This window comes from Carassius gibelio, chromosome A18, assembly GCF_023724105.1.
Source record: "Carassius gibelio isolate Cgi1373 ecotype wild population from Czech Republic chromosome A18, carGib1.2-hapl.c, whole genome shotgun sequence".
Classification (NCBI taxonomy): Eukaryota; Metazoa; Chordata; class Actinopteri; order Cypriniformes; family Cyprinidae; genus Carassius; species Carassius gibelio.
Genome location: NC_068388.1, coordinates 1699131 through 1723221, shown reverse-complemented (window position 1 = coordinate 1723221; position 24091 = coordinate 1699131). Strand labels below are relative to the sequence as shown.

The window sequence follows — 24091 nt, the reverse complement described above, 5'->3', positions numbered from 1 at the left end:
AAATCTAGTTAAATATTTATTATATAATATATAACACATTAAATGCAATTTATATATACTTTGTAATAATTAAATAATTTTAATATGATAATAATAACATGTATATGATAACAAATCAAAGCAAACAAGTCAAAGTAAATCATGAAAGGAAAACCAGTCGAGAATCATTTAACTACAGATCCAAGTTTATCATTACTATAAACTAATTATCATAATTATATGAATATGTCATTGAAAGGGTTGATGTTTATTAAGTAGATGAAAAGCACAAACAAACGTCAGGTGAATATCACGCCTCTTTTATTATAGCAAATATGCAAGTAAATAAAAAAGAAGTCACTGTAAATAAACACATGCCCTTTAATACCACAGTCTAATTATTAATACATTAAATAATGAGAGTTTTCACCTTGGTAGACAGTTTGAAATGTTGAGGATCTTCTTTTGTCATTTGTATGTACATTATCATATTGCTTTGCTCACGTTCAATCCATCAGTCTCGTGTTAAAGCAATCTCTTCTGGGGTTTACAAAGAGAAACCAGCATCTGAATGTGTCAATACACAAATAACTGTGCATAGTCCCAGCGTTTTAGGCCTGAAACGCTTCACAAATGCATTGAAAGTAATCCAACATAATTCGACACAAACCTTGCGCTCTTCTGTTCAGCAAGATCAGAGCATAAACAGCACGACTTCATCCACACGGGGATCTTCTGAGCGTGTTTTGGGTTTGTAAATGTGCCGTCCTGGGAATGCATGTGAGGATTGTGTCGAGAGGCATGCTGGGATAGCTCTTGGCACCTGAAAGGGTGCTCGGTCGTTCCCTTTGTGACAGAACTGGACCAGATCTGGGTCAGAACAAAGGCTGGTTCAAGCAGGTTCCCATCGGAGGATGAAGCCTGTGGACATTTAATCAGACGACCAAGAACTCACATAATGCAGAAACACTGGTGCATTAATGAACACTTCCAGACTCCAGACCGCAGCGCTTTCTAATCCAGCTCCAGTCTGAACGAGACTTTGGATGAAGAAATCACGAGGCCATTTGTTTTTGATCGAGAAGAAACAGACTCTGTGACCGCCCAGTGATGATGATGATGATGATGAACACTGCACTCAAAGCCACATCACTAACAACAGAGCATCGGCTCAGAGCTCGAGGCAAGACTCGGCAGCAGTGAGTCGCTAAAGAAATACACTATAAACAAAAAGAGAGAGAAAAAAAGACACTGTATAGACCTGGTTGACAAAAAATTACATAACCCTTCTATTGCTACCTCATTAATTTTATGGTTCTTTAAATTAAAATTTTAAATATTATTACCAAAAAACAAAACAAAAAAAACATGTTTTTATTTAGTAGCTTGTGACGTTAACCGTAAAAAAAAAAAAAAAAAAAAAAAAATGGTGACCAGGTGACAAAGTAGGGGTATTATAATTAATACGAAAATTATGAATAACATTTTTTTAATAAAAAAATGTATCCATTTAATCTGATGTACTAAAGTACCTAAAACTTAAATAAAAATACAGACTAAAAAATATTAATAAAATCCTAAAAATTAAAAAAACGCGACAAATTAGAAATTATTTTACTGCAATTAAAATGAAAAAGAAAATGTAAATAAAATATAAAAAAAATGATTTAAAATATTTATAAAAAACATCTGGTAGTAATTAAAAAAATAAATTGGATGATGAAATTTTGTTTATAATTTTTTTTTATAAATTAAATATATATTTTTTTATTTTATATTTTTTAACTGGCCAATAGAAGAGTCAAATCAAGTATGCTTTGATGGAACAGTTACAATTAAAAAAAAATGTATTAAAAAAGTTACAAATGTTAAAAACTTTATGGCAATACATTTACGATATTTGCAAATAATATATAGATTTTTTTTTTCAGCATCTGCAGTGTTGATTCGGTTGTTACTTCTCTATATTGATGAAGTTTTGTCCAATATTAATGCGGCGTGAGACTTTCTGAGCGTTTGGACACGTTCATCACACACACACACACACACACACACACACACACACACAATGTGATCTGATGAAACACCTTTTTCACAACGCATCTGACGTTTACTCAGCATCTGACAACATTTTAACATCAAAATAGAAACTGGACAACTTCAAACTAAACCTGATAAACCGGGCTAATGAATAGTGATTATTCATTCACAAAGATGGTTTAAAAATGAATGCATCCTAGTTAGTACCCTCATTCTGTCAGCGCGCTCCAACTCGAGTCTATTTCCACTGAATCTTTAAACACGCGTGCGATCTTGAGATGCATTTAAGTGCAAACGTACCGTTATAGACACAATCATACGTCTCCACTGCCAATGGTTTGCCTCGAGCTCCTTACATTTTGTTCATGACACACTCGACTCTTTGTGATGGTTCTGTATAGTTCAGAACCCATTTGATTCAAGCTTATAAAAATTTCAAATGTTTAACGATATGCTTAATGTTCTGGCTCGCTCTGGCTTTAGAAATAGCCACGTTTGCTTGCAGCCTCCTTTAAACAAAGAGACCTTCAGCAGCCGAACGCATTAAACCCCAGACTGCTCCAGGGCGTAATAGCGTTCTCCTGCCAGGAAAGTCTCTCAAACGTAATGCCTTCAGAACGCTGCTCCCATCATCCTTCATGTAACAACAGAAATAAACACCAAACTCCAGCCTAGCACTGCTAACCGCATACAAGCAGTGAAAAATGACAAGTTTGACATGAAAAACAATCCCAAAAAATGCTCCCCCGGCCCCTGATGATGATGGCGTTCGCTGTTTGTAAGCACCAATCCGCAATCGTCATGAGATAATGAGACACACTGCACCAGCAGAGGGGCGGAGCCTGCATTCCGTATGCGTGAGGATGTCCTCTGATTGGTGGTTTGGGCAGAACAGGGCGTGGCTCAGATCCTGCTGGAGTTCTTTGGGTTTCTGGTTTGATTACATTCCCCGTATAAACGCTGAGAGAGTGTGTGAGTGTGAGTGTGAGTGTGTGTGTGTGTGTCGAGGGGCCGAGGGCCTGAGCGCGTGTCTCTAGTCCAGCGGCTCCTGTTTTATCCTGATGGGCGTGTTCATGGACTGACTCCGCCTGTCCTCGCGACACACCACGTACTCGCTGAACTGAGACGAATCCACGCCGCCGCCGCAGGACGCAGCCACGCTGAAACCCTTCTGGAAGAGACGCTCCAACACCTGAAACACACACACACACACACCGTCAAACATGACATCAACATTAATAAACCATTCAGAAAGTTTAATTTAGAAATACAGTAAAATGTGACATATTATTGTGCTTTAAAACAGCTGATTTCTGTGTGAATAACTGTTAACGTGTAATTTATTTCTGTGACCAAAGCTGGATTTTCAGCATCATTCCTCCAGTCTTCAGAAATCATGAAAATATGATGATTTACTGCTCAAAAAACATTTCCGATTATTATCAATGTTGAAAATAGTTGTGCTGCTTCATATATTTGTGGAAAACCGTGATATATTTAATTTTTCATGATTCACAGATGGATAGAAAAATCAAAAGAACAGCATTTATTTGAAAAAGAAATCTGTAACATTATAAATGACACTTTTTTGTCACTTTTGATCAATTTAAGGCATCCTTGCTTAATAAATGTATTAATTCCTTTTATTAAAAAAAACAAAAACAAACAACATACTGATTCAAAACTATTGAACACGAGTAAGAGTCAGCAAAAGGAGTAAAGGCCATTTTTTAAAATAAATAAATCCCCAAAAAATTACAAACTATATTAAACGGTACTTCCCCTTTGCCGAAAAATAAAACGGAATTTAAAACCAAAATATATTTTAAATAAATTCTAAATATATCTAGTAAACAGGGATGATAAACAAAATATTTTTTTATACAAAAAAACTAACAAAAAAATATTTTCAACCATCATTCACCAAAATATATTTAAAAAAAATATTTGATTTAAATACTAATATTTTATAATGCAATTATTATTATTATTATTAATTTTTTTTTTTTTGCAACATTGAAAACAAAAAATGTTCCTCACTTATTTTTTTTTAAATGTGTTAAAATTTTACACGTGTTATAGACAACATATAAAGTTTTTCTTAAAATGTGATATATGTAAATGTATTATTATTATTATTATTTTTGGTTTGATATTGGATTGTCTGGTTTGTGTCTTTCTGAAGGTGGTTTATTAAGAGACTTGCTCAGAAACACAAAACAAAGGGCTTCATACTATAAAAAGAGTGACTATGAGCATGCTAAATGCTAAATATTCATAATTCGCAGAAGTGAACTGCTGACTGCGTTCATATGCATCATGAACTGCATCCGTCTGAAGCCAGAATCTTCTTTCCCCGCTGAGTTTGGAAAACTGCTTCCACACCAGACAAACTGAACTCTGAAGCTGAAAAATAAAGCTGACATCCAGCTCAGTCATCTGTAACACAGAACCCTCAATTCAGTCTGAATCACACACACACTAGACACTAGACACTCATTCTCGTTCAAGAATCAGATTCATGATGACATTGTGTGTGTGTGTGTGAGTGTGAGTGTGTGCGTGAGTGTGTGTGAGTGTGAGTGTGTGCGTGAGTGTGTGTGTGTGTGCGTGCGTGCATGCCTGTGTGCGTGTGTGTGTGTGTGTGTGCGTGCATGCATGCCTGCGTGTGTGTGTGTGCGTGTGTGCGTGCATGCATGCCTGTGTGTGTGTGTGTGTGTGTGTGCGTGCATGCATGCCTGCGTGTGTGTGTGTGTGTGTGTGTGTGCGTGCATGCATGCCTGTGTGTGTGTGTGTGTGCGTGCATGCATGCCTGTGTGTGTGTGTGTGTGCGTGCATGCATGCCTGTGTGTGTGTGTGTGTGTGTGTGTGTGCGTGCATGCATGCCTGTGTGTGTGTGTGTGTGCGTGCATGCATGCCTGCGTGTGTGTGTGTGTGTGCGTGCATGCATGCCTGTGTGTGTGTGTGTGTGTGTGTATCTGTCTGTCAGTCTGATGGAGGTTCTCCAGAGTCTGTGTTGATCCCGGTCCTCCATCACTGTGAGATATGGACGGAGCCGGACAGCTTCAGCTGTGGGACACTATGAGTGTGTGTTGGCTAAATGTTTGTCGTCTCTGAAGCGGTTCGCGTCGTCCTCTCACTCTCTCACTGTCTCTCGTCTCAGACTCCATCAATCTCTCTCTGTCTCGGCGCAGGTGCTTTCACTTGTTCTTACGTCCCAGACATTCATTCATCTGCTGTGATTTTTCACTCTCTGCTGGTTTATTATTTTCTTCTCTTACTTTTTCAAGCTAAACAAGTCAGTTTCTAAAAGCTGGAGCTAAACTTTCTAGTTGATTTTTATATCGAGTGCTTAACTTAACTGTAAAAGAAGTGAGCTTAACTGAACTGAATGTGCACTTGTAGTGTACTTCAAATCTTAAAATGACCGTTTCTTAAATACACTATTTAAAAAATGCACTTTGTACCAAGTGTTATCTTAGTATAATTATAAGGATAATATAGTTTGTGTAATATTTTGTTAGCATTTTTTTATTTAAATTTTAGTTCACATTTTATTTAAAGTAACAAAAAAGTTACTTTATGGTTTTAGTTTTGGTTTCAGTTTAACTATAATAATTCTGCTTTTTAATAATGTCAAATAAAACGTTTTACTTTGAAGTACAATTTTAATCTTTTGTCGTGCTTTTATTTTGGTGTGTTGACTAAAATACTGAAGCACATGTAAAGTATTATAAATTTAACTTAAAAATGTTCTAATCACTTTTAAACTTAACACAATTACACACACACACACACACACACACACACGACGTACAAGTTTCAATAGAAATTACATTTCAAAAACAATAGAATAAATTACGAAACTAGATATAAAGATGTACTTAAGTTTTACTTAAGTGGATCAATAGCACTCTTAAAATTCTAATAATTTAATTTAACATCAATTTAAACTATAATACATTTTCATTTAATTAAAAAAACATGCAATATAGTGTGTGAAAACATTAATTCAGTTCTCACTTAAGGATATTCTTTTACAATATATTACTTCCATATCAAATGAAGTGTACTTCTTTTTAACAAGGGTGTTCTTTAGCATGTTATTTCTTCTTATAAATCAGGTTTTACGATCATTTTGAGGGCATTTGGTCAGATTTAAACTCTGTTAATGAGTGCTGTCTCTGTGCGAGGCGATGCAGTGATGTTTCCTGCCAGTAACGAGATCAGAGCTGTGTTGTGTGCTACAGTAAGACAGGATTACTGTATCATTCACACAATAATGAGTCAACTGACAGGAGAAAACACACCCCTCGACCCACAGCCGCTGAGCTGGGCTGCCCCTGAGCTGCCCGTCTAAAAAGACTAAAGTCAGACGGGGAGCAAGCAGCACTCGCTCTCGAGGTCACGAGGTCACCGACGCAATAATCACAGAGAGGGTTTCAATCTAATAATTAGAGAAACACTGCCAAAAATATTTTTCTTCTTCACCCTTTTAAACAAAACACATCATTTTTATTATAGTTAACTAAAACTGAAACTAAAATTTAAACTATAATATACACATTTTTGTTAATTGAAATTTTTTAAAAAAAAAATTACATAAAAAAAAAGAAAAAATATATATTATATATATTATTTTAGCTATTTGCAAAGGCAACATTTCTCATTTTATTTTAGCTCAATTTGATGTTTTAAAATAAACTAAAATTGAAATAAAATATCTATATAAAAAACTACTTAAATTGACAAAACACAACAAATTTACAAATAATTTAACTAAAATGAAATGCAATCAAAAACACTAAATATTAATTCAAATGTTAATCTTATTGTATAATAATTTGTATTATTTGTTAATTTTTGTGCATTACACATAAAAGTTTTATACTAGGAATCTACATAATTTCAAAAATAATTATAAAAACATGGCAATTAACTCATTTAATTTTTAAACATGACATTTTGATATAGGAAGACAATGTTTTGTTTTTACAAAAAAAAATGTTGTAGTATATGGCCATTCTTTCTCTAATTTTTGGCCTAAAATGTAACCAAATAATGAGATGTACGCTTAAAACAAGCAGTTTGGCTCCTTGAGTCAAAATAATATTTAGATTATTTTTTATTATTATCAGAGAACAAGACATAATACTAATTATGAACATGTTTTTTTGCAATGCATTAAATGTTAAAGCGGCTCTGTTCCAAATCTCAGTGAGCTGTGTACATAAACAACACTTTTAAGACATCATAGACGCAATCCAATGTGAGGATTGTTTCAAAACCTAGACAGCAACATTAATAAGTCTGATATTATAAATCTAAAGCAGCATGACATGCATCCTTCATCACTAAAGCAGTCAGAGTGCACTGTGAAAAGATCAAAATGATTGTTTTACCCACTGTTTGTGTGTTTATGGGATATTTATGCATATTAGAGCATTGCATCATTAGCTGAGCAACAGCGGAGTCTCTCTAATAGTCTTCTGAAAGAGATGCATGGTAAAGTTACAGACAAATGAGCTTCAGTCGGAAACAAAAAGACCTGCTTCATCGCTTCACACAAATCCACTAGTTTAGAAAAGAAACAGAGCTCGAGCGAGCAAACAAAGAGAGGGCAGACAGAAAGGGACACGCTCTTACTGGAAACACGGAAAGAAAATGTTGTGTTAGTTGATGCAGCCAATTAATTATATCGCAAGCCATTTAGAAATCTATAAAAGAAGCATAAAGGGGTTGAGGCTGTTTGAGAAAGTGTAAGTATGGTATTAAAAAATGCAATACGTGTATTTGAACCGCTCTGGGTGTTTTTACGTTGGAGTCTTTTTTTAAAAGGGAAGCGCTGTGTCTTAAAAAGGAGAAACCTGTAAATTATGCATTTCATTTTCTAGCCTCACTTTTCTTCTCGCTCTTGCATTTTGTTTTTGAGCTCAAAATATAGCTTGCTTTATATTTGATTAGAGTACTTTTATAGAATTGAAATAAATCTATGTATAGTTAAAGGTCCCTTACATTATGCACTACCAAAAATTTTTTCATGCATGCATTTTTAAAAATTAATTAATTAATTTGATTCAACAAATACTAAGCAGATTTATATTTAGCCGATTTATTTTATTTTAATTTTATTATTTATTTCTTTATTTTTCGCAGGCGCATACACTTATGTTTAAAAGTTTGGAATCAATAATAATTTATGCATTTTTTTTAATGAAATAAATACTTTTATTTGTCAAAATGACAGTAAAGATATTTGTAATATTAAAATAAATGTCCATTTCAGCTGTTCTCTTGAACTTTCTGTTCTTCTGTGAATCCTGAAAGAACATAAGCATCACAGTTTGCACAAAAATATTGTGCAGCACAACAGAAATGTAGCAAAACTTCATATTATTCTGATTTCTGAAGATCATGTGACACTGAAGACTGGAGGAATGATGCTGAAAATACAGCGGAGCATCACAGAAATAAATTACACTTTAACACAGATTCACACAGAAAACAGCTGTTTTACACTAGAATAATATTTCACATTTTTTTACTGTATTTTTAAATAAATAAACGCAGCCTTGGTGATTTTAGTTAAATGAGACATTTTGTTGATGCCAAAACTCAGACACTTTTTAGTTTAATAATCATGCGGCTAAACATTTAGACAGTATGACAAACTATTATTTATTCCAGCATTTATTCTGTTTTTTAAACACCGCCCACATTAAATAAACACGCCTCCACCGAGCCGATGAAACGTGATGTTAAACATGCATTATCAGACGGATAAGAGCAGCGTCATCAGTAAACCTCATTACCTGCACCGAGTTCAGTCTGCAGTAGCCGTTCAGGGGGAAGCGGATGACGTGGGTCGGGTCCTGGTTCCAGCCAGCGTTGACCGAGTTACACATGACGTCTCCGGTCTCAGGGAAGATCTCCTCGATGAGCACCTTCTCCCCGCTGAGGGCGATGCGCTCGCCGAGGTCAGGGGTCACGCGGACCACCAGGCAGTCGCAGGGCTGTGCCAGACGCCTCTGCTCGCGCTCCTGCTTCCACCGCTCCAGCTCTTTAATCATCGGGGACAGCTGGTAATAACGCGCCTCCTCGTACAGGAGACTGAAGTCCTGGACACACAGACGGATGATGCTTTATCAAACTGACCGAAAGTGACAGGAAAGGCATTTATAAACGCAGTTCTTTAGAACTTTCTATTCATCTGTGAATCCTAAAAAATAAAATGCATCATGGTTTGCACAAAAATATTGTGCAGTGCAACTTTTCCAACACTGATGATAATCAGAAATGTTTCTTGAGCAGTAAATCATCATATTATTCTGATTTCTGAAGATCATGTGACACTGAAGACTGGAGGAATGATGCTGAAAATACAGCGGAGCATCACAGAAATAAATTACAATTTAATGGATATTCACATAGAAAACATTTATTTTAAATTATAATAATATTTAAATATTTTCACTGTATTTTTTATCAAATAAATCTAGCCTTGGTGAGCAATGAGACTTTTCAAACTTTTACTTTTAAGCGTAGATTTGTTAAAATAAAATATCTTAATGCATTTAACTTTTTAATATTTTGATTATTAATATATTTGAAGTAGTTTTATATATATTTTCTTGTATATTCACATATTTTAAGAGGTTGTTTTTAATATATATATCTATATTTTTTAAGCATAAACCTAATAACAGTTTGCTTGATTTATACTTCAGACAACTGAAGAAATGTCAAGGGGAGAAAAAAGATTGCATGAAGCATAAATGAGCATCATCACCATCAAAAATTAAAAACAATAAATCTCTATAAGTGCTAAAACACTGGTTATTCAGATCGGATCGTGTAATCTAGATGGAAAGCACTTTATTTACTTCTAGAAACTAGAAATGTGTCGAACGGTCTTGCAAATTTTGGTAGAAATAATAAAACAATTAACAAACCAACAAAGACTGAAGATGCAAAGGATTTAGATTGCATCCATAAAATGAACAATAAATAATATGCATAAAATGCATTCAGATGCTTTCAGCTTTAGGTCTTTTCAATGTACAATAAACATACTAGATGTGCACACTTTTCTTAATTTTGTTACATTTTTCAGAAAACGACTTCATATCTTATGTAATTTTACTTTTTAAATAAATGCAATTTATTTAAGAATGTTTACTAGAAAAAAAAGCATTTTAAATGCATGCAATATAAGTTTTAAAAATACTAGAAAAAAAGCATTTTAAATGCATGCAATATAAGTTTTAAAAATACAGGAAAAAACAATTTTAAATGCATGCAATATAAGTTTTAAAAATACAAGAAAAAAGCATTTTAAATGCATGCAGTATAAGTTTTAAAAATACAAGAAAAAAGCATTTTAAATGCATGCAATATAAGTTTTAAAAATACAAGAAAAAAGCATTTTAAATGCATGCAATATACGTTTTAAAAATACAAGAAAAAAGCATTTTAAATGCATGCAATATAAGTTTTAAAAATACAAGAAAAAAAGCATTTTAAATGCATGCAATATAAGTTTTAAAAATACATTTTAGATTGCTTGAAAGTGGACATTATAAGCGGAAAATATTTATGAATACATATATCTTTGGCCTGGACATATTTTAAACCTCAATACGTGAAAATATCTCTTTTTTGCCCATGTATAGATGTTTGCACTTTCTAAAAGTGGTGTTTCCCCATGCAGAATTGCACGCTGTTTTATACTTAATGAGATAGGGATGCTATTATTGCAAAAGCTCCAAATAAAGCAACAAACAAACAAATAAATACATAAATAAAAGCCAGTAAGTGAATGAATCTTTAAAGAGCAGAGCGACTGGGGTGCAGGGTGGCATGTTTTTCTCCAAGGGGTGTCAGCTTCGCCCGCGGGGCAACAGTCAAGACGTTTGGCAGGATCTCGTGCTCGCTGGAGCCCCTCAGTGACGGACCTCCAGGCTTCAGCGTTTCTTTATCCAGGCAGACAACAACAGACTGCCAAACGCTCGCTCTCTTCCTCTCGGGGATGTCTTGCCAGGGGTTTTTAGCCCCTTTCAGTTTCTCCTTAATTTCCCACAAGTCCAGATGGTGCTATTCTTCCTCGACTCTCCATCACGGAGCGGGAGGAGCCGAGGTGTGGACGAGGAGGGAAAATGTTGGAGTTCAACTGAGGATACGGCTTTGTGTGCAACGTCTGCAGAGTAATCTGCATGAAGATTGATATGAGCAGTCATGAAGTGCACACAGCCTGAATGGTAACTAAACTGCATGAGTAATTGTACACACAGTTTCTCTGCAGAAAACAGACAGAGAAGAATCAACCGTACGACACACAGTGTGTTACACTGCAGTATCACACAGCTCTGTGGCCGCTTTATCCACCTATACAATCAATTATAAAGCATTTATAGCTGCTCGATTGTTTATATTGTTGCAAAATGTAACTGTTTTTGCCCAGCTCTAATTTGACGGTATGAAGATATTATAAACATTAACATAATGATTTCCTGTAAAGCTGCTTTTAAACCGTGTGCATTGCGAAAATGACACAAATAAAATTGGCGTTCCAGCACAAAAACACTGTAAAAATGATTTTCTTAGTATTGTTTTCTTGAACAAATATCTATGCAATCTAAATTCAAGATATTCATTTTAAGAAATGTTTCTTATTTTGTGAAAAAGGTTTCAAGAGTAAGTGAGTTTACACTTTAATCTTCCAACAGGGCTAAAAATTTCCGTTTGTATCAAGCTTATTTTTCTGCTTTAAACTTACTTAATTTATTACTTTTATTTTATTATTATTATTATATTGAGAAAGTGAAACTTAATATCTCATGTCATTTAACTTTTTAAATAAATGTTGATATATTTACTAGAAAAAAAGGCAAAAATATTGAGGAAGAAAATCATTTTTTTTGCAGAAAATATATTTAAAATACTTGCATTTATTCAAATTTTTAACAAATAATATACGTTTTTAATTGCCAATAAATATATACTTAATGTTTCCAGTTTTCTTAATTTCTTTACATTTTTCAGACAACACTTAATATCTTGTAATGTTACTTTTTAAGCAGATGCACCTTTAGATATTTGCATTGAAAATGAGCATAAATACTGAGGAATGTTTTGCCCTTCACAGTGAATAATGACAAAATGCATGCGGTGCATCAGCGCTGGAGGAACAGTGAGGTGTTAAAAGATGCGCCTGGGTCTCTGTTTTTAACAGGACTCGTTCTCTAAAGCTCCTAGACTCATGCAACATGCCGAAGAACCAGATACAAGAGAGGTGCAGAAAGAAACCGAGACAGAAAGACAGACGACACGCTCGCCTCAAATCCCATGTTCAGGAGATCCGACAGGCCTGTTGTGATCCAAAATAGTGATCTTTCTCTGTCGCCCACCGGCAAGACAACATCTCTCAAACAGACAGAGAGAGACAGAGATATTCCCCGGTCTCCATCTAATACGAATAAGAGATGACCGTTTCTCTTTGATTTTGTCAAGCACATGCTGATGTAGAGGTCAGATCCTTCATGCATCATGCTTTTATTTATTTAGCTGATCATCTCTGGTACAAATGATGCTTTTTCCATTGAGGGATGTTTTAGTGAGACGAAGACACGCTTAACGTTGGCATTTCTGTCTGATTTCACACACGCTGATCAGCAGATCAACAGAGTCTAAACTCCGACTGGAGAGAGGAACACAAAGTGAATCCAGATAAAGATTAAAAGATGTTAAAGTAGAGATTATTCATATGTGTTTAATTAAAATATAGTGCAGTCAACCGATTAATCGCGATTAATTGCATAAAAAATTAAAATTTTTGTTTGAATATGTGTGTGTTCTGTGTATATGTATTTACATGTTTATGTTAATATTTATACAATTTTTATTATAAATAAATATATTTAATATATAAACAAAATATTTTTTTCTGAAATATATACATGCATGTGTGTGTATTTATATAAACATACATAATTACTATAAACAGCATACATATGTAAACAAAAACTTTTATTTTGGATGCGATTAACCTGTAATTTGACAGCGCTAATATTATTGTAAATAAGTAGTAAGTGTTTTGTCTATCCATAGTGACAGTCAAAATACTGAGCAATGTGACATGATCACAGCCAATCAGAACATAGTTCATGTGGATTTTCGACCAATAATATTGCACTATGGGCGGAGCTACCAAATACAACAGAAATAAAAATCAAAGGACCAACATGTGTATATATATATATATATATATATATATATATATATATATATATATATATATATATTTTAACTAACTTGGTTAACTAAAACTGAAGCCATGAATTCTATTATATATTGTTTGTTACTTTAAATAAAATAAATTATAATTAAATAAAAGTAAAATATTAAAAACCTAAAATTATTTTGTTTCGGATAGTTGCCAGGGAATATTTGCCACTTTCATTGAGTTTAGCTTGATGTACTAAAATAACTAAAAATAAAATAAAAATCAATAAAAACTATTTAGACATATTTATACACATTATATATCAAATTTCAAAGATATGCAGAGAGACATATTTAAAAATAAAAATGACAAAAGCACAACAAAATTACTAAAACTTTTTTTTTTTTAATTTAAATTAAAAAAAATTAAACATCCTTATATTATCAAAAACTATAATATGTAAATGGAAATAAAAAATAAATAAAACCTATATAGACAAATTATAAAAGAAACAACTAGTAAAAATGACAAAAACCCCGACAAAATTACTAAAACTTAAATAGAACAAAATATAGACAAAAATAGAAAAATAAAACTAATTCAAAATATTGATTAAAAACAATAATAGTATCTCAATGACACTAAAATAACAATGATTTTGACTTGGTTTTTTAAAATAACTAAAACTAGAAACAAAATGACAAAAATATTTTTAGACAAAATTACATAAATTTTCTGAAAAACTGAAAAAAAAAAAATGAAAATGTTAATGAAAATGTTATTGAAAACGATAACAGCATCTGAAAGATACTAAAATAGCACTGGAAATAAGGTCATGTGACAATAATGCAGCATTTATCATTGCATACTGTTTCACATACTATTTTGTAGCAGTAAACAGTGTTTACTGTAGTACACTACACGTGCACACTACATTCTTCTCCACACAGACACTGAATCAAAGCTTCAGACAGAAGAACGCCGTTACCTTGAAGTCATCCGGCAGCAGCAGTTTGCAGGTTCGGAGGAAACTGAGAATGAAGCGGAATATCTCTCCGTCCCTGTCGATGAAGTAATGCTGCTTTAAACTGTCCAGAACGATGGGCTCGGTCCCGTTAAACAGCCGGCTGATCCTGGAAATTAAAACACACACACACACACACACACAGTTAATGGAGTGAGGCCAGCCTCCTTTAAATGCATGAAACAATTAGCATTTATTTTTCAATTCTATTAGCGGCCGCCAAAAAGGCATTAACGCTGGCTTCTGAAACAAGAAGCTTCAGGCGGATTCGAGTGGTTAAGAAAGCGTTTCAAGTCCTTCTCTGCTGTGAGACGAATACAGCGCTGGTTCTTCATCGCACCAGTCCCGTGCCAAATAATAACTCCCCCGAAATATTGTGATGTCAGAAAGCAGGACAGTTGTATAAAAGCCTGCAGATATGTAAACTGGATAAATGAACTTTCAATTCTCTGTAAACTGAAAAATACAGATAAAATAGTTTTGGTGACTATTCTCCATGTGCTGTGTATTTTGATGCTTATTATTAGAATACAGTAAAAAAATCAATGCAGTCACTTGTGAGGGTTCATGATTTGTTGGGATGCTCCCTATGTAGGCTGCTCATTAGGTTTTGGAACAGAGCAAACACTCCCGATATGTTATAATACGTTCTTCTACTAATCTAAATTTTTTTTTTTTTTTTTTACTTTTTGGGGAAAAAGCTGGTTTTGGAAAACTTGGTCTAACACAAAAAGGTAGCCAGCAGTCCATTAACTGTGAAATCATAACAATAATTATAAATATATATTTTTTTTGCAATTTTTAAAAATATATTTTTGTTTTTATAATTTTAGATCAGTAATAAAAATATATATATATTTTTATACTTATTTTGATAAAAATAAAATGTATATATTAATTTCTTTTTTTATATTTATAGCATAATAAAAAAGTAGATTTTTAATTGTAAAATTATGTTTGTATAATTGTTTGTATAATTTCAGAGTTAACTCCAAAAAATAAATAAACAATAATAAATAAATAAATAATAATAATAATTATATATATATATATATATATATATATATATATATATATATAATTTTCTTTTTTAAACTTATTTTGAAGTTTGTTATAGTACGATCTCTGATCAAAAAATAAATAAATAAATAATAATAAAAAAATAAAATAAAACCAGTCAATTATGAGGTACCATGATTTGTTGGGATGCTCCCTATGTAGGCAGCTCACTAGGTTTTGGAACAGAGTTTGTGTCCATCACTAGACAAAAAATGCAAACATTTCAAATACATTGTAATCTTTTGTTGTTGTTCTTGTTGTTGTATAGATTTGGAAAACCTGGCCTAACAAAAGAAAAAAATTTTATTTAATCATTTTACAATTTAATGCAATCATAAAAAAGTTAAATTATAAACAACAACAACAACACCATTTGTATTTAATTTTATGCTTATTTTGATGCATACTAGACTACAATAAAAAAATCAAATCAATCCCTTGTGAGGTTCCATGCTTTGTTGGGATGCTCCCTATGTAGGCAGCTCCCTAGAGTTTGTGTCCATAAGTGCAGATGTCTCTAATACATCCTTCCACTAATCTCCTGTTCTAAAACTACAATTTTAAAGCTATTATTGAGCACAAATGCCTTATTGAGCGTCCTTAAACACTGGATACCTGAAAATCCCTTCCTCTTTCAGCGTGCACTTCAGCTCTCTTTATGAACTCAGATACGATCAGCATTTCCTTCCGCTCCTAGCCGAGAGACAGCGCTATCACCGCTCCGATGCAATCTCCTCTTTAATCACCGCTTCAGTGTCTGGATCAGCTGACGGCTCTCCATAAGCACTAAGAAGACGGCTTGTCAAAGCGTGTATAAAGACGTTTATTGGAGAACGTCCACTATTGACTCTGTGTAAAGGAAGTGATTTGCAAACACAGACAGAGTTCGCTGAGCTCTGCCAGGTGCATGCATGTACAGACTGTTTCTTTCTTTAATGCACGATTAAATTCATACTCTATAGTCGTCACCTTATGCACTTTCTAAAGCTCTTGTCTTTTCTCTCTCTCCTTCTCTTTCCCCTCTTTGGAAATCGATGCAAAATGCTTTATAAAAAACCAATACTCATCTCCCTGTAGCGCCTGCGGTCGTCCTTTCTCATATGGTCTTGCAATTCTTCCAGCTAGAATTTCACCATTCCCCTCCAGGCAAACACTGTTTTTCATCTGCACTTTTTTTTAAAAGCAATTAAAATGCTGCCTGTTTTTCTTTTCTTCCTCCTCTCCCCCCACCCGTCTCTCTCTCCATCTTTTCTCTGATACTCTTTTTCCTCTCAATCTCTCTGGCTGCGTTCACACAGCAGGGGAATACGGTCGTTTCTATAAGCAAACCACTGGGTTTCGAGAGAGGCTTCAGTCCGTGTGTGAGGTATGAAGGCCATTCTTCAGTTAGACGCACTTCTGACTACTTGAGATCTTGAAAAATTAAACTTCTTCGACCTGTGATTAATCTGTGGTGAAATATTTATCACATGAATGAGGATCTGGCCTTGATCAACCTTCAGCTGGATTTGAGAGAGAGAGAGAGAGAGATTTTTATTATTAAGTATTGTTTATATATATTATATAACACTTTTATTTTTTACTTTACCTGCAATCTTACTTTACTTACTGACTTTAACTGCAATCATAATATATATATATATATATATTTTTTTTTTTTTTGAATTTCTATGGTTTCAGAGTTAACAGACTACTAGTTAACTCTGAAATCATTAAAATAAAAATTATGTAAAAAATAAAAAATATAAATACTAAAAGTAAATACTTGTTTATACTATTACAAATGCAAATAATAACTTAACTGAAAATATATTAAAAAATATATATAATATACATCCCTAGGAAGGCACAAAGTACAATTATCCTGGTTTTAACCTTTCAAAACCTCTTAAAATTAGGGGGAAAAGTAATAAGAAATACAATAAAAAATGTCTTTCATTGTTATTATTTCAGAGTTAACTATAATTATATATATATATATATATATATATATATATATATATATATATATATATATATATATATATATATATATATATATGTATATATATATATATATATATATATATATATATATATATATATAAACACTTTTTTATGATTTCAATTAACAGACTGCTAGCTAGTTAACTCTGAATCATTAATTTTTTTTTTTTTTATAAATGTATACACAAATGTATGAGTAAATACACACACACACACACACACACACTGAAGAGCTGAAGAAAAAAAAAGTTCTTAGGAAGGTACAAAGTAGGAAAAAATTATATTTGAAAATATAATAAAATGTTTAAAGTTATCGGAAGAAGGCTAACACATTTATATATATACATAAAAAAATTAAGGGATTCTTCTGTTCCCTACAGTTATTTAAAAAAAAAAAAAAATAATAATAAATAAATAAATAAATATATATATTTTTTCCCCTTTTTTTTTTTTAATAACTGTATGGAACAGAAAAATCCTTAAATTTTTTATTTATTTTTTAACCCATGCATTTATTATCAGCTGTTTCTCAATCAATTGTCTTGTACATTCAGCAGTGGACTGGAGCAGATGAATGTCCAACCTGAATGTCTGCCTGCATTCTGGAAAAACAATCTGAAGAAGTTGCATTTTTCAAGATTAAATAAGCAGTCAAGAGAGGACCAAAGGATCACCCGAATTATCAATCCCAAACACTGAGTGTGTGAACACAGCCTGTTTCTCTCTCTTTATTTGTCTGTTTTCTTTCAGTAAATCAGCAGCATCACCTCTGTCAGGTGAATCTGTGTCTCTGATAGACACAGGGAAAGAACTGTCTGTCCTCCCTGTCTTCCTGTCAGACGGTCTTCACTTCCTCTGTTAACAGGAAGGACCAGCCGTGTAGAAGAGAGATCGGAGCGACACAAACACAGAGGTCCTGTTCACATCTGGTATTGATCCAAAAGCAAACTACACGTGTCAATGCATGCAACACATCCCTCTAATTGAAAAACATGGAAAAGCCCTAAACAAATACATGCACAAGACTTTAAAATATATGCATGATTGCATGCATTCTTGAAAAAAATAGCTTGCTTCCTAATCTAGTTGTCTAATAAATGTATATTGTTGGCTCTATGACAAATTGCTTTTGTTCCACTTGTATAAACGTGTCTGCATAAATGCATGCGTTATTGTAAATGACTGACAGGTGAGTAGGCGGGTCCAGGATGAAAGTCTACAAATCTAATCACATATGCATTATGAGTGAGTCACAAAAGGCTTTGGATCCAACTTACACTCTATATTTAGCACTGAACACTTGTGATTGGACTGCATGAAACAGATATTAATTCCATATGTAAACAAGTTCAGCTTCAAAGAGTCCAAACCTTGTGTTCCCTTTCCCTTTCACTAAAGCCAAACAAGTATTTTTTGTTGCATGCACTGAATTTTTTTTTTATATTACTATTGAATTCTTATTATTCTGTGTGCATCTGTTTCATGCATTTTTGTGCTTTTTTCTTTTGTTTCATGCATTTTTGTGCTTTTTTCTTTTGTTTCATGCATTTTTGTTATAACCCGACTTTGATGCATTTACAAATGATCTGCTGCTGAAATTCCAAATAACGACATTTAAACTTATGCACTTACATTTTTGCAATACAAATCTAATCTTTAGTTTGTTTCAGTAATTCCACATAGATATGCAGGTCAACAGATCTGGCTATCTTCCTGCATAAGTGACCGATAACTTCAGCATGAACCTTCACGATCATTAGCTTCTCTTCTCTGTCAGAAAGATCCCACAGAACGAGCATGAAACTTTCATATGTGCTGTCACTTCAGCAGACTGAGCTGGAGGGAGATGAATCTTCACACATTAGTTATAAAGCGAGTTTCTTTTCCCGCTCTGCATTATTAAGGGATCAATCTATTAAAAGACACCATCAACTTGAGCTTCTTTAACTGGACTCTCTCAGCTGTCAGCTCTAAAAAGTATTTAGACACTTTAGATACACTTAATGTATTTAATGTCATTGCATTACATTAGGTTTAGGATTTTTTTTTGGATGTTTTTGCTTATGAAGGCTGTATTTATTTGGTCAAAAATACAGTTAAAACAGTTAAATATTATCACAATTTAAACAGCTGTTTTCTGTGCGAATATCTGTTTAACTGAAATTTATTTCTGTGATGCACAGTTGTATTTTCAGCATCATTCCTCCAGTCTTCAGTGTCACATGATCTTCAGAAATCATGAAAATATGCTGGTTTGCATTTCACGATCTTTCTATTATATAAGTTTGTATAGGTTGAAAATATAAAATAAGAAATCTAGTATTGAAAACGAAGACGAAAACTATTTATACTCTGATATAAGCTTTGTCCACACCAACTGATTTAAAGACAGAGACTTCAAAATGATGAAGAAAGTTAGTGAAAAGAAAAAAAATCCTGCAGCATTTAAGCAGATACAGAAACTCAAACTGTTTCTAGTGCAATGACATTTAGACATCTTTATGCATGACTTAAGTGAACAACCGAACAGAATAGAACAATGATATTTAGTTTATAACCAATACTTTACCCATTAAAACACAAACAGAGCAATGCAAAAATAAATAAATAAATGGTAACACTCCCAAAACCAATAACAGCAAACCGTACACACTCAAAACAAACTGAGCCAACGTTTGCATTGTGTTTCAATCATAATACTTAAACAGTTTTCAACATCTGATCAAGTCCAATGAAATTCAACATCCTCAATGTTTAAACAAGTCTCTCTCTCTCTCTCGGTTCAGAAATCAGACTTAATCTCACTCTATGATGAAAGCAACTCTCTCTCCTAATAAAGTCCCAATCCAGGATCATTCAGAGCAAGACACAGGGAATTCTGCTCACATTCACACGTCATCAGAACAGATAATTAACCTCTAATCAGCTCTAATTGAGTAAACCACTCAGACTGGTACTGTATGCTATCAAACATCACATATACAGTCTAATTTTCCTAATTAAATACTAAGAAAATGAACCAAAATGCAGATGCATTGAGAATGTCTCAGTATTTGATGTGACTTTGCTATGCATTGCTTTACACAAACAAGACCAAAGAGCATCTTAAACTTCATTTTATGCCAAAAAGAGTTTCAAAATAATCTAATAAAAAAAGTGCTTTTTTTAATGTAAAAAAATCTAAAACATTTGCACACCAAAGTGCACATAAATAACCAAAACCTGACTTCGTTTTGCCGTTAAACTTCTGAATGCATGCTTTTACTGAATGCATGGGTCTTACCGTGAGTCTGGGTATTTGGTGAGGGTCGCCAGGCTGCTGGTGTACATGTGGCCACCCACATCGATGTGAACGGGTGCGTTGGATTTGGTGAGCTGAGCCGGCAGTGGAATCCCCTGCGAGGCCAGAGGAGAGACCGGAGACCGGGTCAGAGACAGACGTGACATGCTTCTCCCTTCCTGGAAACAGACAAACGGGAAAGCCATGGAGAAATGATGCTGCTGATGCGTGTCTCTCCCACCGTCTGTGTGAGTCTCATCAGATCGTTTTCTCATCTGCCCCATCGCATATTTAGCTTACAAATTATTGCCACGGCTCTAATGAAGTATGTTTGCATCTTTTCACTGGTGCAGCCCGAGGGCAGGATACGAGGATGTTTATTAACGCTGCGGAGAGAGCGAGAGCGAGAGAGATATGCGAGGTGTTCGCCTCAGGGGATGGGAAAGGGAAGGAAAAAAAGGCAAGTTTCTAATTAAAGGTCGTGTTATGTGTTCGACGTGATATCCTCCGACACTTCAGCAACCAATCTGAACATTTGGGAAACGAGGGCATTGCGTGCGTTCACCACGTGTCACCTCCAACCATGAATCCGCTGTAAGTGAACCAAGAATCGCTCGACTTCCAGCATCACTTAATCACCTTCCAAATCTTTAAGAAATACTGCAGTTTCTGTTTACATCTTGCAAATTCTAATGCACTTTTTAAATATAGGGACCACATACCGTGCTAATTTCTGAGAAACGTTTCGTGCTTGCTAGAAAATAAATCTTAAACTTGTAGTTGCATCTTAAGTTGTAGCTTAAACTTTAATGCACAAATTGCATTTGTCAATGCACAACAATGCATTACTCTTACAGTCTCATTTCTGTTCTGGCTCCTTTCAGAGCGACTTTGGATTGTGGCATGCTGTCGGTTTGGATAAATGCATCTGCTCTATGTGTAAAGGCTTGTTTTGATATGCATTTGACACTTTCTAGTGCTTAGAATAAATCTGTACTACTGTACGTGCAAGAGTGACTTGAATCATCAAATGTGCAATGCATCACACATTTCTTCCTGAATTTACCTGGAAGATTTTCTACCGAAAAGACTTTAACTCTGTCCAAACCTAAAGGCTTGTTCATACACGTTAGAACTTTACCTCACAATCACTCAGGCCCACATGGAAACACGACTTAACTTATTCCAGTTGTCACGAGTGAGACTTGTTCACTGTGAAGCTGGAGTTCTCCCATGCATCGGCTCATTTGCACGCCTGTTATTTCTGGTAAACAGAAGGCGGTTTAATGGGCTCCGCTCTGCTCCAGCGCTGGAGGCGATGTGCTCGAGGCGGACAGCAGAATTTTCCAGGGTGTCGCCACCAAGCCCTCAGCACTAATGTTCATTTAATACACAAGCAAGATGATACATTACAGATTCCACTGAAAGAAAAAGACTTAACTTAACAGGTTTTGGGATATGAAGCTATCCCTCATCTCCATATAGCTACGGGCGTTGTAACCAAAAGCCAAGATATCAGCTAATGCTGCGGGAACACCTTCTCTCTTTTTGTTAATAGGAGGGACCAGGTAGAAGAGTAAAGAAAAGTCATGCTTTATAAACATGAGGAAGATTAGGAAAATGTTTAAAAGCTCAAAATACTCCAGGTTATAAAAATGCAACATATGAATAATCCTTATTGATTTGGATTACACACACACACACACACACACACACACACACACAGTGGAAAACGTTCTGTTTGCTTAAACCTGATGTTGCATGTCGGTAGATAGTCTAGATGCTTCCCAAACCATCTTTACCCATTACTTTAACTTTCATCCCTGTCACCAGACACCTTTGTGCTCGACAGCTAATGAAGCAATCTGTAAAATGCATTTTAGTAACTCATGCAATGAAAGCAACACACGCTTTTCCTGCTTTCTTTCTTTCTTTCCTTCTTTCTCCAGGTTCAGGTCGGTGCCCCACGGGTTAAAACTTCAATTCAGATCATTTCCCAACATGGCGTCTCTCTCTCTCCCAGGTCCCAGAGAGAAGGCTTGAGGAATGAGGCACATCCCGTCCTCATCCTAATAACACAGGTTCTTCTCGATGCCTGGGGTGTTTAATAAGGCTACGGAATCAGAAAAGAAAGCGCGCGCGCGGTTTAAGGACGTCCATTCTCCACAAACCACAAAAGCGCCATCACCACACGAATCGTCTTAGTCTACATGGAGGGGAGATTTAAGCGGAAAAACGGTACCGTTTCAAACATCGTAGGTGTCCGAGTCCGGTTTTAACCCGTACGCTCCCGGATGAAGGTTCGCGTCGCGTCAAGTTTCTGTTCCAGCCTAGCTATTCTCTTCCTGTCCGGAGTGAAAAGCGCGTCAAACTGCATGAAAACATCGCGAGCGTCTGGACGCGTTCAGAGCTCGAGCGCAAACGCGCGCAGGACTGTCTTACCTTCTCCACGAGACCAGAGCTCGCTCTCCTTCCCCCTCTTGATCTTCTTAATACTCGGATTCGGTCGCGAACTGTCTTTCTTGGCCACGGTGAATCTGCTGCTTTCCTTATGGGCAGAAGGAAGCCAATAATCCGTCTCCAAATCAGAGCAGAGCCGAGAGAAGAGTTCTGGCTCCAGGCTGTGCGCAAACGCCTCTGGGGCCACGGGATTAGAGGACAATTAACTCAAACCCGAGCAGACTCATTGGAACACATGCAAACCCGATATTTATTTACCCTCGCGCTCTTTCGCACAGTAAAAATAGCTGGGTTTAGGGTTTAAAGTTGAGCGTATAACGGTTTACGCATCAGGCAAGTGTCACCACGCAGTTCCTGAGACTTTGGAGAGGCAGAAAGGCTGATTTTAATCATTGTCATTTCGTCTGATGTAATATTCCCCCAGGCTCTTTCACAAAGGAAACACATTTTCCTTTCCTGAACGAGTGAAGTCTGTCTTCGCTGGAGCGGGAGGCGCACTGGAACTTGTTGATAGACTCGGATTCTTTTTGCAAAGAGAAAATTTGGATCTGGTGCTCATGCATGCGACGCGTTCCCCCTCGCTCCTCTCTGTGCTCGAATGTCTGTGGGAATCGTAATGGCAAATTTCCTGCAGGCCATTAAAAGCAAATGACGTCTGGACATCATTCAGCGCGCGCCCTCACAGTCCGCCCGCAGCCAAATGCGCCATTTCAATTATTGCGCGCGGCTAGATGGAGACGTCTGCTGCTGCAGGATCTCCCGTGCAAACGGGGGACGACGTCGGTTTAAACACACAAACACAATCGTGCACTTCTCACGCCGGATTTTCATTTATTTAACAGCAGGCGAACAAATAAACACAGTTGTGCTTGGCACAACTTTCCCCCCGCGCAGGTACCCGATTATTTATTGATTTGAATATTTGTTTATTTGCGTGTATATAAGTGTGAATAATTGATGTTGCGCTGAGACCCGTGGATCTCGCGTGCAGGAATGACGCTGAGCGACGCGTTCCTTGATGTTTGGCGCCCTCTGGTGTCCG

At 35.2% G+C, this 24091-nt stretch overlaps 1 protein-coding gene across 4 annotated transcripts; it reads right to left on the bottom strand.

Annotated features, from left to right (window-relative positions):
• Positions 1-283: 283 nt before the first annotated feature.
• Positions 284-23857, bottom strand: LOC127933872 (BTB/POZ domain-containing protein kctd15). Of its 4 annotated transcripts, none has more exons than XM_052530918.1 (5): positions 23032-23857; positions 20593-20768; positions 14229-14373; positions 8832-9137; positions 284-3211 (listed from the first exon to the last, which is right to left on the bottom strand). In XM_052530918.1, exons 2-5 carry the CDS (start codon positions 20754-20756, stop codon positions 3053-3055), a joined length of 774 nt encoding a protein of 257 aa, XP_052386878.1. In that variant the 5' UTR covers positions 20757-20768; positions 23032-23857; the 3' UTR covers positions 284-3052. The 4 variants fall into 4 exon arrangements, with proteins under 4 accessions (XP_052386878.1, XP_052386877.1, XP_052386879.1 ...); XM_052530917.1 differs by lacking the exon at positions 23032-23857 and adding an exon at positions 22832-22971; XM_052530919.1 differs by lacking the exon at positions 23032-23857 and adding an exon at positions 22499-22813.
• Between the last annotated feature and the right edge of the window lie 234 nt (positions 23858-24091).